Here is a 15810-nt window from a genome sequence, read left to right on the forward strand (position 1 = left end):
AGGAGGAGCTCTGGAAATGGCCTTGTCTGCAGGGCTGTTCATGTTACAATTGCTGATGAAACCCTTGGCCTAACCAAGACTCCTATAAAACCCACTCCAGGCCCCGCGTGGTGGCTCACACCTGTAATCCCAGCACTTTGGGAGGATGAGGCAGGAGGATCGCTTGAGCCCAGGAGTTCAAGACCAGCCTGGGCAGCACAGCATGACACTATCTTTACAAAAAGTAAAATTAGCTGGATGTGGTGGTGCACTCCTGTAGTCCCAGCTACTCAGGAGGCTGAAATGAGGGGATCACTTGAGCCCAGGAGGTCGAGGCTGCAGTGAGCTGAGATTGCGCCACTGCACTCCAGCCTGGGTGACAGAATGAGATCCCGTCTCAAAAACAAACAAACAAACAAACAAACAAACAAACCCTACTCCAGCATCCCTCCTTTAGGAATTAGGAAGCCTTTCCTGAAGGCTTTTTGCTGTTGTCTGTAGTTCACTCACACTGCAGGACTTGTCTCCTACAGAGTAAGAGCTTCTTGCTGAGGGGGCCTCATTGGATCCTCTCAGTGTCCCCACATTCATGCACCCATGCCAGGTGAAAGGAGTGTTTCCCGTCAAGGCAGGGGCCAGCCCCGGCTGAAGCGCCTGACACGGGGTCTCTGCCCCCATTCCCACCCACCAAGGTCGACGTCCTCTGCACGCGGCCACTGGGAGTAGGGCACATTCTTGCAGAAGGCCTCCAGGATCTTCTCCTTGACCTGTGTCAGCGTGTCGGTGTCCATGGCCCGCACGCTCAGCGAGTCCATGCCACAGCCCTGGAAGGACACGTTCAGGTTCTGCAGGGGGAGAGTGGGAGAGAAAGGTCAGTGAGTTGCTGCCATCACTATGTCAGTGCCCAGGCAGCAAGGCCCTGCACAGGAAGGCTGGGTCAATGCCGTTGGCGGCGACACACCAGCCCTGGGACCCTCCCCGCCCTGCCGACTTACCCGGGGCTTGGCCTCGATGTTCTCCCGCAGCAGCCACTCCTCATTGAGTGTGTAGCGGGCCTTGCCCGTGATGGCGTCGATGGAGCCCTTGTTGATTTGCTGCTTGATGGCACACAGCAGCAGGAAGAATGGCTCCCCCACCGTCTCCTGAGGGGCATGGGGGTATCAGGGCCAAGGCCCCCTCTATATTCCAGCCCCCACGCTTTGGGCCAAACACCTTCACGCCCCCGTCCCCCAACCCCTCCAACAGTCTCCTTTTGGATCCTGGTGTCAACACTCTCCTCTCCAGGGTGTCTCCACGGACCCTAAGTTCGTGTTCATTAAACACCACCAGCTGTGGGTGGGTGCATTCATTGCATCATCCCGGCAACCCTTCCGGATACGGAGTATCATCCTTACTGTGCAGCCAACAGTGCCGAGACTCAGAGAGGGCAAGTGACCTGCCCAAGGTCACCCAGCTGGGAAGCGGCAGGGCAGGAATCGGACCTGGCTCGGCTGACTCCCAAGCCTGTGACTTTCTACTAAGTGGGGGGCCCCCAAGTGTGAGTTTAGGTGGACCCAAAACACCGATGTGGCCTCGACCCCACTTGCAGGCTGATGACTGTGGAGTCTCAGGAGGAATGGGGCTCAACGTCCCTGCTCTTGTCCATCTCCAAGGGTGGCCCTCCAGGCAGTGGCTCTGCTGGACCCAGAGCCATGAGCTGATTCTCAAGGCCATTGCCCAGCAAGGGACCCAGGTGTTCCACTGGGATAGTTTTACTTAACTATCCACAAAAATTGATTTAAAGAAAAATTAAGTACATAATAGTATTAGGCAGATTTGGCAAAGATTACGAAGGCAGCCTGCCAGCCCAAGTCCTGGTCCAATTCTCCAGGTCTGGGGCGTGGGAGGCACTGATTCCCTGCTTTCTAGAGGAGGAAACAGGCTCACAGGGGAAGGCCTGGCTGAGGCCACAGAAAGAAGCCAGGGGAGTGAGGTCCAGGGTCCACAGTGGCCCTTGTGGTTCCTGATGGCCCACAGTGAGGCAGCCCGCAGAAGGTGGAGGCACCCCAATGGCCCCTCCCAGGCCCTGCCTCTGCTCCACCCCACTACCCCCTTCCCCCAGGAGGAGCCGTGGGGCTCCCCCAGGCTACTTGGCCCTCAAGCCCCAGGCTCAGGGGCAGAGGCCCCATTTGACAGAAGGAAACCAAGGCCCACAGAGGGCAATGAGTAGCCCAGAGTCACACAGCTGGGCTGTGCCAAAGATCGGACTCAAGCCCAGGACATCTTGGCTGGGTGCAGTGGCTCACCCCTGTAATCCCAGCACTTTGGGAGGCCAAAGCGGGAGGATTGCTTGAGCCCAGGAGTTTGGGACCAGCCTGTGCAACAAAGCAAGACCCCCATCTCTTCAAAAATTAACAACAAAAAACAGAACATCTGAGGCCCCGGTTCTGGGCTCCAGGCAGGCCTTTGCCTTTCTCCCACAATCCTCCAGGCAGCCCTCTAGCCTCTGCCACCATAGGGCAGCTGGACAGTGGGACAGGACAAGAGGCTAAGCAACACTTGCTCTGCGAAGAGAGCTTATGGGGGTCCTTCTGGCAGAATGCAGGAGGCCCTGGTTACCGGGCCCACCCTCTTCCCAGCCTCCGCTCTCATCCAGAAGATTCTTTGGCCTTCCTTCTATTCCTTCCACGAACATCCCCTCCTCCCGGCCTCTGCCCTTGTGCTGTACCCGATGCCTGGAGCACCCTCCCCACCACTCCTCGCCTGGCTCACTCAGCACAGGGTTGCCTGCTCCAGGAAGCCACCTTGAAGCCTTCAGACAGAGGGAGGCCTCATGAGCTGAGCTCTGCTGCAAGGCACTGGCCACCCTGTATTTTGTTTCCACGTCTCGCCTAGCCTAGGGCTGGGAGAGCCTCAAGGGCCAGCCAGGGGCTGATTTCATCTCCTGAATCCAGAGCAGGGAAGGGTGGATGACTGAGAAAACCACAGATGGGACAAGGCCCCTGACACAACCTCTGTTATGCCCCAAGCATCCGTTGAGCCCTTGCAGCAAGCCAGCCAGGCCTCCCCGGGGCCATGGCTCCCCTCTCTGCATGACAGGTCCTACGGGCCTGGCCTGTCTCATGCAACACTCCCTCCTGGCAGAGCTGGCCTGAGGGTACCAGGGAAGGCCTGGGAGGCCGTGGGGTCACTGCCGCTGAGTCCCTGCCACGTCCCCCGCCTGGGCTCTGTCTGTCCCCAGGCAGCCTCACCCGCAGACAGCTGTACATGCAGATGGACATCCAGTTGGTGAGCATCTTCTCCACCACAGACTCTGTGCGCCGCAGCATGAGCTTGGGGTTCTTGGCGGCCGAGGCGTCAATGAGGTCCACCAGCAGTTCCTTCATGATGCTGGTGTAGTACTCCAGCTTGCCGTGCAGCGCGATGGTCAGCAGCGAGGCCAGGCTGCACCTGTGAGCGGGAGGCAGGTGTCAACTGCACCTTGAGGCCCTAGGAGCTGTGGGTCCCAGGGTCTCAGTGCCGCCTCATCCCCGGGCCCATCGATCCCAGGAGTGCCTGTGTGGGTGGGTCCTGCGAGGGGTGAGTGGGGCTAGAATCCTCCTGGAGAAACAGCCACCTTCTTCTATGTCCACAGCAACCATCGTGCCCCGTGAGCCAAGGTCTTGGGCATCCCGGCCCAGGAAGGGCTGGAATATGGGGGTGTCAGGAGCCCCAGAGCCCCAGGACCCAGGACCTGATGCTGTGTGGCCTTGGACAGGCTCCTCTTCCCTACCCCACCCCAGTCTGTCACAGCCTGACCTGTCGCGCACCGCAAAGTCCTTCTGCTGCTCCAGCGCGTGGACAAAGACGATGAGGAAGTGCTTGTTGTTGAGTAGTGAGGAGAACAAGCTAATTCCCTCTTCCATGTTGGGCCGGCAGCTCTCAGGAATCTGTGGAAGCAACTGGTGATGGGGTGTCCAGAGGGGCCCAGTGTCCCTGCCTAGCCTAACAGCCAGTGCTTACGACGGCTGCTTGTATGCCTCCTGGGATGGGGAGCTCATTACCTTCCACAGTGGATGCCTCCTAACCTTTGTGACAGGGAACAATAGCTTGGTTGAATTGAAAAGTGGGGCTCAGAGAAGGGTAAGGGTGCCTGGAGGTAACCTGGCATCCCAGTGTGGAGGACTCTCACCTTCCATTTTCTAAGCAGGTTGAGTGGGTGTACAGGGGGGCCCAATCCTCTGTCTGCTCTACCTGGCCTGCGGGGGCAGCACTTATAATACCCTGAATGGCTGCCTGAATGCCTCCTGGGATGGAGGGCTCAGTACCTTACAATGGCAGATGCCTCCCAACTCCGCATGACAGGGATCAATGCATTAGATGAACTGGAAAGGGGACCCAGGGGGGAGCAGGGTTGCCCTGAAGCAGCCCACTGTGTGTGGGTCGTGGGGTACTCACCTTCCACTCTCCCAGCAGTGGGTGGGTCTCCTGTGCCTGGGAGCTGCCCTGGGAGTTGAGGGTCTGGGAGGGCAGCACGTAACGCTCTTCATAAAGGGAGGAACACTGCAGAGGCAGACCCCCAGCATCTCAGCAGGGCTGGACACCCCCTGCTGGCATGGAAAGGTCACTCACACAGAAAGGGGCACTGGCTTGGGCTGCTGGGGGAAACTGGCACAGAATTAGCTCCCCATAAAGGAATAAGAGGCAGTGGGCCAAGCCTGGGGGCTGTGGAATTCCAGGGGTGTGGCCACACAAGACAGCACAAGACTTAAGGGGAAGCAAAAGCAGCTCCATGTGCAATGGGGGAAACTGGGGCAGAAAGGCTGGGAGTCTGAGCTTTAGCCTGAGGCTGGGAAAAGCTACTGGAGGGTTTCGTGAAAAATGATGTAGTCAAACATGGGCTTGCTTTGGCCACTGTGTGGGGAATGGTGTGGACAGGGGAGAGAGGGTGGTACCACTAGGAGGTAGAGTGAGGGTAGTGGACCCTGGAAGGGCAAGGGGAGGCATGAGAGGCATGGAAGGGATGGGGCAGGAGTCCAGTGGACAGGAGGAGGGAGTGTAGAGACCAAGGGAAGCCTGGCTGGGAAGAGGCACAGGAAGGAGAGAGGCTGGCCTGGGACAGCCCTGGCTGCTTCTGCCCCACCTTGAAAAGGGGAGAGGCAGGCCCAGCTGGCCAGGACAGCGGGGCTGCAGCTGGCTTCCATATAGACTGTTAAACATCAAGTGAGCAGAGAATGACAGTGGAGAATCTGCCTCCAACCCTTCTCCCCGTGGCAGGCCAGGGCAAGTGGCCAGGACGGCTGCGGACAGCTGTGCAGGTTTGGCACTGCTCAAGGGACCCTATAGGCTGGCAGGGCTCAGAGAGGTCGAGTTGCCTTGAGGTGGCTGGCACAGGTTCAGGGCAGGCTCAGGCTCGGGCTGACCTTGGGGAAGAAGGTGCGGGTCACGAAGTGCTTATACTCCAGGAAGGGGATGCCCTGGCTGCGGTTCAGCTCCTTGGTCAGATCTGTCATGTCTGTCTGCAGCTCAGCGAAGCCTGGCGGACACACGGACAGCCGTGAGCGGCCCGAGAACCCATCCCCTAGGAGGGAAAGTTGAGGCCCAGCCCTGCAGGGTCCCAGCCCACTACCTTTGCGGATTTCCTCTCGGATCTGAGATTCCATCTCCTCCATCTGCAGCAGCGTCTTCTGCCAGTAACGCTCAGCACGTCGGCTCTTGGTACAGAAGACGAACAGGGCTGCGGGCAGTGGAGAGGCAGGTCAGGCCTCTGGTGCCCTTTGGAAAGCCTTTATTGGCGCCTGCTGTATTCTGGCCTCCGCTCCAGCTCCTCTGGGCAGGGTGTGGGAGGAGGCCCTGCAGTCCTCCCTCCTGGGCAGGGTTGGGGTGGGGGGTGGGGAGTTGCGGGGAGCTCTCCCATGGACAGAGGGCTTGGGGAATGGCCAGCAAAGCAATGCCTGATGGCCCGTCCTTAGAAAAAGAAGTGTGTAGTGTTACACCTCTGTTAGAATTTGTCTAGCCCCGTTAAAAAAAAAAAGAAACAGGAATACGTGTGTGTGAAATAGTGGTTAACAGTGGCTTTCCTGGGTGGGAGGATTCTGGGTGACTTCTGTTTACTTTCTGCTTTTGAGCATTTTCTATTCCTTCTACAATGACCAGGTGTTACTTGTAAATTAAGAAACTTTTAAAAGCAGATTACAAAGCAATATTACATTATAACCTTTCCTGGGGTGGGGAGGAATATATATATAATGTATTAAAATATCTATTAATATATAGTATTTTCAGAAAAGAGACTGGGAGGGAAGATACAAAAATACACAGGGTATTAATGATGGGTATTTTTTCCTTTTATCATCTTTCAGTTTTTCCAAAAATTTTCTGCATTGAATATACTCACTTTAAAAATAAAACAGCTTTATTGTGAAATAACGTACATACCATATAATCCAGTGATTTAAAGTGTATACTTCAATGGTTTCTTTTCTTTCTTTTTTTCTTTTGAGACAGTCTTACTCTGGCCCCCAGGCTGAAGTACAGTGGCGCGATCACATCTCACTGCAGCCTCCACCTCCCAGGCTCCGGTGATCCTCCCACCTCAGCCTCCTGAGTAGCTGGGACTACAGACTCATGCCACCATGCCCAGGTAATTTTTGTATTTTTTGTAGCAATAAAGTTTTGCCATGTTGCCCAAGCTGGTCTTGAACTCCTGGGCTCAAGTGAGCCACCCACCTTGGCCTCCCAAAGTGCTGGGACTACAGGCATAAGCCACTGAGCCTGGCCTAATTCAATGGTTTCTAGTATATTCACAGAGTTGTGCAACCATCACCACTAATTTTAGAGCATTTTTACTGCCCCAAGAAGACCCATACCCATGCAGCAGTCACTCCCCATTCGTGTTCTCCCTAGTCCCTGGCAATCACCATTCAGCTTTCTGTCTCTATGAATTTCCCTATTCTAAACATTTCATATAAACGGCATCATACAATATGCCTTTGGTGAGTCTTCTTTTGGTTAGTGTAATATTGTCAAGGTGCCTGCCCACGGTGGCATGGATCAGTACTCCACTCCTTTTTACGGATAAATAATTTTCCATTGTATGAATAGATCATATTTCATTTATTCATTTATTGGTTGATGGACATTTGGGTTGTTTTGACTTCCTGGTTATTATAAATAATGTTGCTATAAACACGTGTGTACAAGTTTTTGTGTGGCTACGTTTTCATTTCTCTTGAGCAGATAGCTAGGGGTGGAATTGCTGGGTCATAGGTCATAGGGTAATTCTATGTTTCACATCCTAAGAAACTGCCAAAATGTTTTCCAAAGCAGCTGCACTTTTTTATATTCCCTCTAGTAGCGTATGATGGCTCCAGTTTCTCTGCTACATCGAGTCTATTACTTTATTGACCATTATTTTAACAGTGGTATAGCCCACCAGACATGCAGGTTAATTTTTCCTGAGTAATCCTCTCTTAAGTACCTTCAGTAGCTCTCTATTGACTGGAGAACATGGTTCCAAATTTCTCTGCTTGAGATTCAGGGACCTGGGCGTGGGCCTAGCATATCCCCTGGCCACCTAACATCTTCTACCCATTGGTGCTGGAGCCAGGGCACACCTCCCCCAACCTCTGGGTGCCTAACCTGTTCCCATGGCCAAGCCTTTGTTCAAGCTGTGCCCCATCCCATCCTGCCTTCTCCCATCTGCCAATCTTCAGAGGGGCTGGCGCAAGGTGGCAAGCCTGCCCTCCAAGGTGTCCTGAGGGTGGGGCTCCTTACCCACCACGGAGAGCAGCAGCAGGACGCTGCAGATGACGATGGACACGATGATGGCCGTCTCGCTGCCCCCCAGCTGCAGTGTGGCGATGGTCTGGTTGAAGTTCCCTACCTGGATCTGTGCAGAGGATGGGGAAGGGGGTTGTAGCTTTCCTGGACTTATACTCTGGTTCTGCTCCTCACTTGCTGTGTGGCCCTGGGTAAATTACCTAACCTCTCTGAGCCTCAGGTGCCACACTGATAACATAGAGATAACAATGTCCACCTCCTGGGGACACTGGGAAGGCTAAATGAGGGCTTGTCAAGCCCTTGGTCCTGGGCCTGGCACAGAGGTGGCTCAATACAGGGGGCTGTGATTATCATTACAGCCTGGGAGGCGTAGTGAGTGAGCAAGAGGAAGCAGTTCACGGGGCCTGGCTGCTGTCCCCAAGTATCTGCAAGGCTGCCCTGGGACCAGGGGGTAGGTGAGGTATGAGGACTCAGAGTGCAGGACTGGGACTGAGGTGCAGGTGAAAGAAAGCTTTCCCAGTCAGAGCCATCCTGGGGTGGCACACGCTGCTTGGGAGAGAGTGAGCTCCCCATCCCAGGAGACATGCAAGGAGATAGTGTTCTGGCCCCTCTCTGCTCCTCCTGCTCCCCTGCCTCTACATGGTGCCTGGCAGCCCAGGCTCTAGGATAGACGCCAAGGGGGACAGGGACAATTTCTTATGGTTTCTGATGGTTCAGGTCCAGATGGGGCCCATCACTGACCTCAAGCAAGTCACTAAGTTCTTGGGCCTCAGTTTCCTCATATGTCAAGTGGGGATGTAAAGCTCTGCTTTGCTGGACTGAGCTGTTGAGCGTGAAAACGCTCAGTGAATTCAGGTGCTGGGTGAGGGGCAGATGCTTGGCAGATGGGCCAGGGGTGGGGCCAGGTCTGCCCTGCTCCGGCACCCCATCCACTCACTGTGATGGGCAGCTGCCCCTCGGCCGCGCCCAGGGACTCGTTGACCGAGCAGTGGATGATTCTGTCAGAGACAATCTGGATGTCGCAGCTTACTTGGCCTATCTTGACCCGGTACTCGTGACTCTGGAGCCCCAGGCTGTCCTGCTCCTTCTGTGGGTGCAAAGGGGGAGGATGCTCATGGGGAAGTGCTCCCGAGGCCCACGGCTGAGGCTGGCTCGCTTGCCCCCGCCTACCCCGGCCCCTTTGGTGCTCACGTGGATAACGAGGGTGAGAGGCTCCCCGGGGTGGTGCTTAATCCACTTCTCCCTCTTGGCCGTAGAGAACTGTGGGTTGGGGAGGTAGTCCAGGCGGAACCTGCTGCCCCGCTGTGCCTCCTCGGGGTCCAGTAGCTCCTCAGCCACAGCCACCTCGTCTGCGTAGGCCCGCCCATTGATGAAGAAGTCCACTGGCGCTGATGCGTTGCTCAGGGCCCCGGGGGACGGGCAGGTGATGAGGGTGGAGTTGAGAACCTTGCAGAGCTGGTGCAGGAGGGCCAGGGGCCCAGGCCGGGATGCAGGATGGACAGATGGGCATGAAGAAACGGTGGGGAGTGGGGTTTGAGGAGACACAGAGGCAGAGGGAGGAAGAGGGGACAGAGATGCAGTGGGAGGAGGCCTGGTCAGTTAGGGCCCTGCCTGTGCCTGGGCCACCCCCTCCCACCCATCAGGCCCCGAATGCCTCACCGTGGGCTCCCGGCCAATGTGGTGGACGGCCATGGACACATTCTGCACCATGTGGAAATGCTCACCAGCCACTGTGATGGTCCTGCCGCCACTGCGGGGGACAGCAAAACCTATCAGTCCACCTGCAGCCCCAGAGAGCCTGGGGGAAGGGCGGGGTGCCAGTCTCACCTGACAGGGCTGCGGCGGGGACTGATGGCCATGATGACAGGGTTCTGCATGTACCAGAAGGTGAGGTTGCCGTGCACGCAGCCCCGACGCTCGAAGCGCACACACACAGGCACCGGAGCCGGCAGGGCCCCCTCAGGCATGGTGCAGGCGATGCTGGTATCTGTGCGCCTGGGGGGAGCAGCAAGTTATCAGCAGGGCCTGCCTTCTGCTGCTCACCCACCGCCAATGCCCCTGAGACCTGGGGCACAAGTCCACGCACTTGGCCTGGGGTTCAAGGCCTCCTTGACTGGTCCCAACTCATCTTCTGCCCAGTTAGTGCCCAGCTGTTTCCTTATACTTCCAAATTCCGCCCCATCCCACCTCCTCCAGGAAGCCTTCCCAGGTCTTCTCTCCCGCCTCCAACCCTGGTGAAGTCTCTCTCCCCACATCCCTGAAGGCACTGACTTTTCTCCCAATCCTAGCCCCACTGGATGTTCCTACTTCCTGTGGGTATGTCTGCCCTTCCCTTGAGGGCTATGTTGTGCTCCTCTTGGTGTCCCAGCAATGCCCATTAGTGGGGTCTGGTACACAATAAGTGCATAATAAAGACAAAGGTGTTTCGCCAACAGACTCCAACCACACCCCTGCCACTCACCACACCCCTGGGCCAGCCAGAAGATCTGTGTGTGTGCAATCAACACCATTCTCATTACGGCTATCACTTATGGAGCAACTACTGTATACCTGGCACAAAGCCCTTCTTCCAATTACTGGTACTATTCTTACCAGCTGAGGAAACTGAGGCTCAGAGAGGAGAAGGGGCTTGGCTTAGGGGACACAGCCAATGAAGACCCAAGAGAGGCTTGGCTCAAGGATGTCACCTCCAGCCCGCCAGCCCCCAAGCCCATTGATTTCTCTGGGCTGGAAGGGGTGGGCCAGGCCCAGAGGCTTACATCAGCTCCGTGCAGGGGTCTGTGTCGTTCACCAGGACCTGGAGCTCAGAGCCTACATGGAGGTCATTCCCATGGATGGTGATCCTGGTGCCCCCGGCCTTGGGGCCCATGGTAGGCTCCAGGGAGTGGACCAGGGGCAGCTGTGGGAGGAAGGCAGGCGTTTGGGCCTCGGGCCAGCCCCCGGGAGTGTGCGTGCTGGGCGGGCCGGACAGTGGGCTGCAGCCCCCCTTACCACGTAGGAGAAGCGGTCCCGGGACTTGCCCTCCTTAGAGGCGTTCACGGTCACCACACCTGAGAGCGGTCCTGGGGCTGGCCCTGTGACACACACGATCCTGAGGGGAGGTGCTGTGGTCAGCCAGCGGTCCTTGGCCCCCACGGCCACCCTAGAGCCAGGCTCAGGGATCGCCCCATTCCATGCCATGCCACACTTCCAATGCCTTCTATGTATAATTTACCCCATCAGTTTCCCACAGTTCTGCAACTATAAGACACGGGGGTGGGACAAAAGGGTCTCTGATCATGAGAACGTCTGCTGGGCTGGTAGATGACGGCTCTTCCACACGCCTGATGCACAGCCTCCCAAAAGGAAAGCCAGTTCAGTCTCTGCTCACGCGTATTTCCTACGGCCCCTCTGGGCCAGTCACAGATCTCTAAACCATGCCAGTAGCCCCAGCCTTTTTAATTGCAAATGATTTTCCTCAGAGCAAGGCTTAGGTGGAAGAAGGGCTGTGCTAGGCCAGCCTGTGAGGGCTTCCCAGAGGAGTGGGCATCAGAGCCAGAGCTGGAGGGATAAAGCAGATGCCCCAAGCAGAAACGGCAGGATGTGTGGTGGGAATGGCTTCGGCACAGGCCTGGAGGCCACGAAGCAACAGGCTTCCAGAAAGCAGCAGAGTGAGGACAGAGGATGGGGAGGGAGGAGTGAGGAGGACAGAGCAGAGGCTGGCACTGCTGGAGAAGGTAGGTGGGGGCACCGTGGCTACTCACTCCTCCGACACCGTGTATCTGTCAGGCAGTGGCTCACAGGCCACACCACCAATCCACACGCCGTGGGCCACGTCACTGAGCCGCCGGCCCAGGTTCCTTCCTCGGATGGTCAGCAGGGTCCCACCGTCCAATGGGCCACTCAGGGGCTCAATCTGCCAGGTGACCCGAGAGAGGGGCGAATGGGATCTGAGGCTGCAGGCCAGCAGGCTTCTACCCACAGTAACAGGCACCCAGCAGGGCACAGCCGTGCAGACCCACTGCTTAGAGGAAGGTCTGGAGGCTCAGGTGGGGCTGGGACTGTGGCCACTTGGCAGGTCACTGTGCTGGCAAGGAGGATGTGGGTGTGCGTTACTGAGCCCACGTGGGCCTGGGGACGCTACTTAGGGGGTCTCCTGGAGGATGCTGAGGTCAGCTTCCAGGAGCAATGTTTGGCCATGTCATTGGTGGCTTTAGTGATCATGGTATCCCCTGAAACTAACAACATTCAGCCCTCGGTGTCTCCTCCACGCCACACTTCCAATGCCTTCTATAATTTATTCATTTCCTTATTTATTACTGTCCACCTCCCCCACTGAAACATCAGCTCTGTGAGGCAGAGCACTTCCTTTTGTTCACAGGTGATACTGCACCCATGTGTCGGTGTATGTGCCGTTTGGGTCCCCAAGAAGTGGGACCCTCGAGGGCACTGCGCATGCGCCGTGCCGGAGTGCAGGTGCCACGTGCCTCCACTGGGCATGCTTACCGCGCGGATCTCGGGGGCGGGGCAGGTGCCAGCCATGGGCTGCAGAGGCCCCCGCAGGCGGCAGCCATCACTCCACACGCACAGGTGACCCAGGTCTTCGCGGCCCAGGCACTGGGAACAGTCGGGGCTGCCCATGGCACAGTTATAGACCATGACTGGGGAGACACGGGGCAGCTCGGTCAGCCCCGCTCTGCGGTGCATGCCCCAACACCGCTGTGCCCTCCACACACAACAACTGTCAAGAGGTCTGCGCCCCATCATTGTGGTGCCCCACCCAGAGGAAGTCCTGATTCTGGGGGTCAGAATCCCCTGAGGTTCTTAGCCCCTTCCCCAAACCCCTGGGGCCTGTGCTGAGCACAGTGCAGCCCCTGCTTCATTGATTTCCTTCGCCTCACAGAGACTCCAGCTGGGAGCCTCAGGTCAGCCTCACTTTACAGAGAAGAGGCTGACGCTCAGACAGGAGGGACTCGCCTGAGCTCACGAGGCCTGTGGGTGGTAAAGCCAGATCCCACCCAGACCTCAGTGGGTCTGATCAACCCCGGCGGGGCCCTAGGATGCTGGGGATCCCTGAGTAATGTGGACTATGAGTACTTTGGGGCTTCAAACCCTCCAAGTAGCCCAAAGAGGAGGGCAGGGAGGGTTCTCCAGGACCTTGGGTATGCAGGGCCATTCTGGGACCTTCATGGTGGGAATCTGGAGGGCACCACGTCCACCAGGGATGCCTGAGACTCCCCATGAACAGAGGAGCCCCTGGAGAGTGGACCCAACACAGACAGTCACAGCAACTGCACAGCCGCCACGCGAGGGGAGCTGACCACACCCCAGATGCCACGCTCAAGGTTGGGCGAGCCCCGGCTCATCAGGTCCTTACAGGCTCTGCAGAGGGACTGTGTCCTGTTTCCTATGGGGACGATCAGGCCCAGGAAGGCAGGGGAAACTATGCACGGAGACCCCAAGGCCTGGAGCCTGGCATGGCATGGCAGGGCTGGGATATGAGGCTGTGTGTGTGCTGGAGAACAATGGGGTGGGACATCTGCGGCTTTGGGGCAACCACTGGAATGAGTCGCACAAGGCTGAGCCCCACCCACTGCACTGAGGCCCCGAGGCCATGTGGGGCGGGTGGGGGTACCCACCTGTCATGGGCTCAGGGCTGTCCAGGAATCGGGCTGGCCGCCCCTTTAGTTGGAGGCTGAGCGGGAACACCTGGCTCTTCCGGGTCGTGTGCAGCTGCAAAAGGGCAGAAAAGAGCATAGGGGGCATGGGCAATGCCTGGGGCTCTGCTGGGGATGGGTGTCATGGAGGCAGATGAAGTTGGGGCTGCTGGGGATGGGGGAACCAGAAGGTAGAGAGAGGCAGGGTGGGGTGAGGGGTACAGCATCTGGACTTAACGCAGGCCCGCCCTCCGCCCATGCTGGAGTCACCCCACTCACCACCACCTGGTCACAGCGTACAACAGACTCATTCACCCACACAGCCTCGAAGATCTCCTCCAGCCCAAAACTACACTCCAGGGCTGCACCCTGTGGGAAACAGGGAGTGGGAGGCGGGTTTGAGGAGAACCAAGCCAGCATGCATTGCCCTCTAACTCCAGCAGGACACCATGGGCTCCTGCTGGGAAAGGTGGGCTTGGTCAAACTGTCAGGCCTTTGCATGGGCTGTCCCGTCCCCCAAAATCCCCTTCCCGGCCATCACGTCCAATGTTTGAGGGAGGCAAGCAGTGCAGGAATGCCAAGAACTTTGGCCTCATGCACTCAGCACCACTAAAAGCCTCTCCAGCATCCCCAGTGATCTAACCCAGGGGCCTTGTATTCAGCTCCTAAGGCTCCACTCCCAGCGGGGTTCCCCTGCTCTTCGAGCCTTCCGACCTCCCATCCTGCCCTACCAGGCCCTGCTCAGACGTGCCCCAACGCCCAACACGGCCAGACTCTCCTGCCCCGGCCTTTGCCTGAGCGCTCCCCTTGCCTGAACACCTGTCTCCCTTTCTACCACCCAGCAAAGCTCAACACAGCCTTCAGGATCCAGCTTAAAAGCCCCCTGTTCTGAAGCCTTCCCAGATGCTGCCCTCAAATCAAAGGGGTGTGCCTCACTTGATCCTCATTCATTCCCTCAGCAGCAACTATTCAGGTGTCTGCTGGGGCACTACGAAGCTCCTAGAGCTGCCCCCATCCCTGTGTGCCAGGCATCACCCTTAGCCTCTTGCCTGGCTGCTTACCTGTCCCCTCGCCAACCGGGGATGGTCAGGGCTCGGCCGCTCTGACACCACCCCCAAGGGCAGCAGAAAGCAGCTGGAAGAGCCCTGGCCTGGGTTCAAACCCCACCTCTGCATGTCCCAGCTATGTGACCTCATGCAAGTTGATCCCTTCTCTGAGGCTTGGTTTTCCTACCTGGACAATGGGAATAGGGTTGCTGGGAAAACTGGAGATTGTGTACCTCAAGGGGCCGCACACTGTAGGGGCCTAATATGTGCTTGCTATCATTAGTATGCAGGAGGTATCCAATAATGTTTGTGTCATGAGGCTCAGTTCCCCAGGCTCATCTGGCCTTCTCAGGAGCAGCACCAATACATATTTGCTGAGTAAACAGACTCAGGTTTTGTGTATTACGCCAAGCACCCAGCCAGCTGCGTGGCAGAGCTTCCTGTTTATGTCCCTGTGGCTGGCAGATGTGACACCCTGAGGAGAGTGCAGGTCAACCTCCCTGCTTCTGGGGTCCCAGCCCGGAAGCTAACACAGGAAAGTGGCTGCTGACGGGGCCAAAAGCCTGTTTTGTCCCCTGCCATGCTGAGCTGGAGATGGGTCCCTCCTCTTAGTCCTCAGCCACCTCAGAACAGCACACCCGGCCTGTCCCAGAGCTCCCCAGGGTGTAGGCTCAGCAAACAGGCCCCCACCGCTGGGCCTGACTTCAGTGTTCTAGGAGCAGGCCCTGGGGAGCAGGAGGGCAGGCGCCCCTGCAGCTCGGTCAGAGTGGAGGCTGCCCCACCACACAGCTGGGAAGAATCGGCAGGACTCAAGTCAGGCTCACACCTCCCCATCCCAGGCGCCCACGGCCCAGGGGCAGAGCCATCCTGCCCACCCACCCAGCCCCCTGGCTGATCCTGGAGGCGCTTGCCCCAACTCCTGCAGGGTGGGGCTTGAGGGCTGAGGGCAGGCCCCACCCTAGCCCTCCCAGAGCTCCAGCCCCTGCCACGAGGCTTCCCGACACATCCCAGATGCCCGGCACGTGGCCACCACGTGTGACAGCTCTCACGGGCCTCAGCTCCTCCATGGAAGTAACAGATGGCGAGTTCCAGGGAGCTGGGGAGGGGGGTGGCTGGCACGCCTCCAGGACTCGTCAACGCTTCCTACCCAGGACGCGCCTCCAGGAGGGGTCCAGAAAGGAGCTGCGTCCCCAACCCCCAGCCCAGATGGTGGGGGCGGGGCTAGTTGCAAAGACGAGCACTGGATGGGGAGTCCAGAGCTAAGCACAAGTCCAGCCCTGTGTTGTGTGATCTGGCGTCATCTACTTTTCCTTCCTGGGCCTCATCTTCCCCATCTGGACAATGGGGAATGGGGTGGCCAAGGGGTTCTCTGGTCATTCTGCAGGGAAGACATGGAAGCCACCCACGGG

At 57.7% G+C, this 15810-nt stretch overlaps 1 protein-coding gene across 5 annotated transcripts in view; it reads right to left on the reverse strand.

The window, feature by feature from the left end:
• PLXND1 (plexin D1) overlaps positions 1 to 15810 on the reverse strand; it is a 51477-nt gene that overhangs the window by 6918 nt on the left and 28749 nt on the right. For 4 of the 5 annotated variants that reach the window (XM_063602917.1, XM_034957330.4, XM_034957332.3 and 1 more), the window contains 18 exons: positions 13635 to 13724; positions 13338 to 13431; positions 12205 to 12359; positions 11463 to 11614; positions 10711 to 10810; positions 10479 to 10618; positions 9547 to 9714; positions 9379 to 9469; positions 8911 to 9174; positions 8657 to 8806; positions 7714 to 7828; positions 5567 to 5674; positions 5361 to 5473; positions 4396 to 4500; positions 3757 to 3887; positions 3210 to 3408; positions 975 to 1121; positions 668 to 824 (listed from right to left, as the gene is read on the reverse strand). In XM_063602917.1, coding sequence (XP_063458987.1) covers positions 668 to 824; positions 975 to 1121; positions 3210 to 3408; positions 3757 to 3887; positions 4396 to 4500; positions 5361 to 5473; positions 5567 to 5674; positions 7714 to 7828; positions 8657 to 8806; positions 8911 to 9174; positions 9379 to 9469; positions 9547 to 9714; positions 10479 to 10618; positions 10711 to 10810; positions 11463 to 11614; positions 12205 to 12359; positions 13338 to 13431; positions 13635 to 13724 — 2479 coding nt within the window. The remainder of the gene's footprint in view (positions 1 to 667; positions 825 to 974; positions 1122 to 3209; positions 3409 to 3756; positions 3888 to 4395; positions 4501 to 5360; positions 5474 to 5566; positions 5675 to 7713; positions 7829 to 8656; positions 8807 to 8910; positions 9175 to 9378; positions 9470 to 9546; positions 9715 to 10478; positions 10619 to 10710; positions 10811 to 11462; positions 11615 to 12204; positions 12360 to 13337; positions 13432 to 13634; positions 13725 to 15810) is intronic. The other variant, XM_034957331.3, reaches the window with a different exon arrangement.

This window comes from Pan paniscus, chromosome 2, assembly GCF_029289425.2.
Source record: "Pan paniscus chromosome 2, NHGRI_mPanPan1-v2.0_pri, whole genome shotgun sequence".
In the NCBI taxonomy this organism is placed as follows: domain Eukaryota; kingdom Metazoa; phylum Chordata; class Mammalia; order Primates; family Hominidae; genus Pan; species Pan paniscus.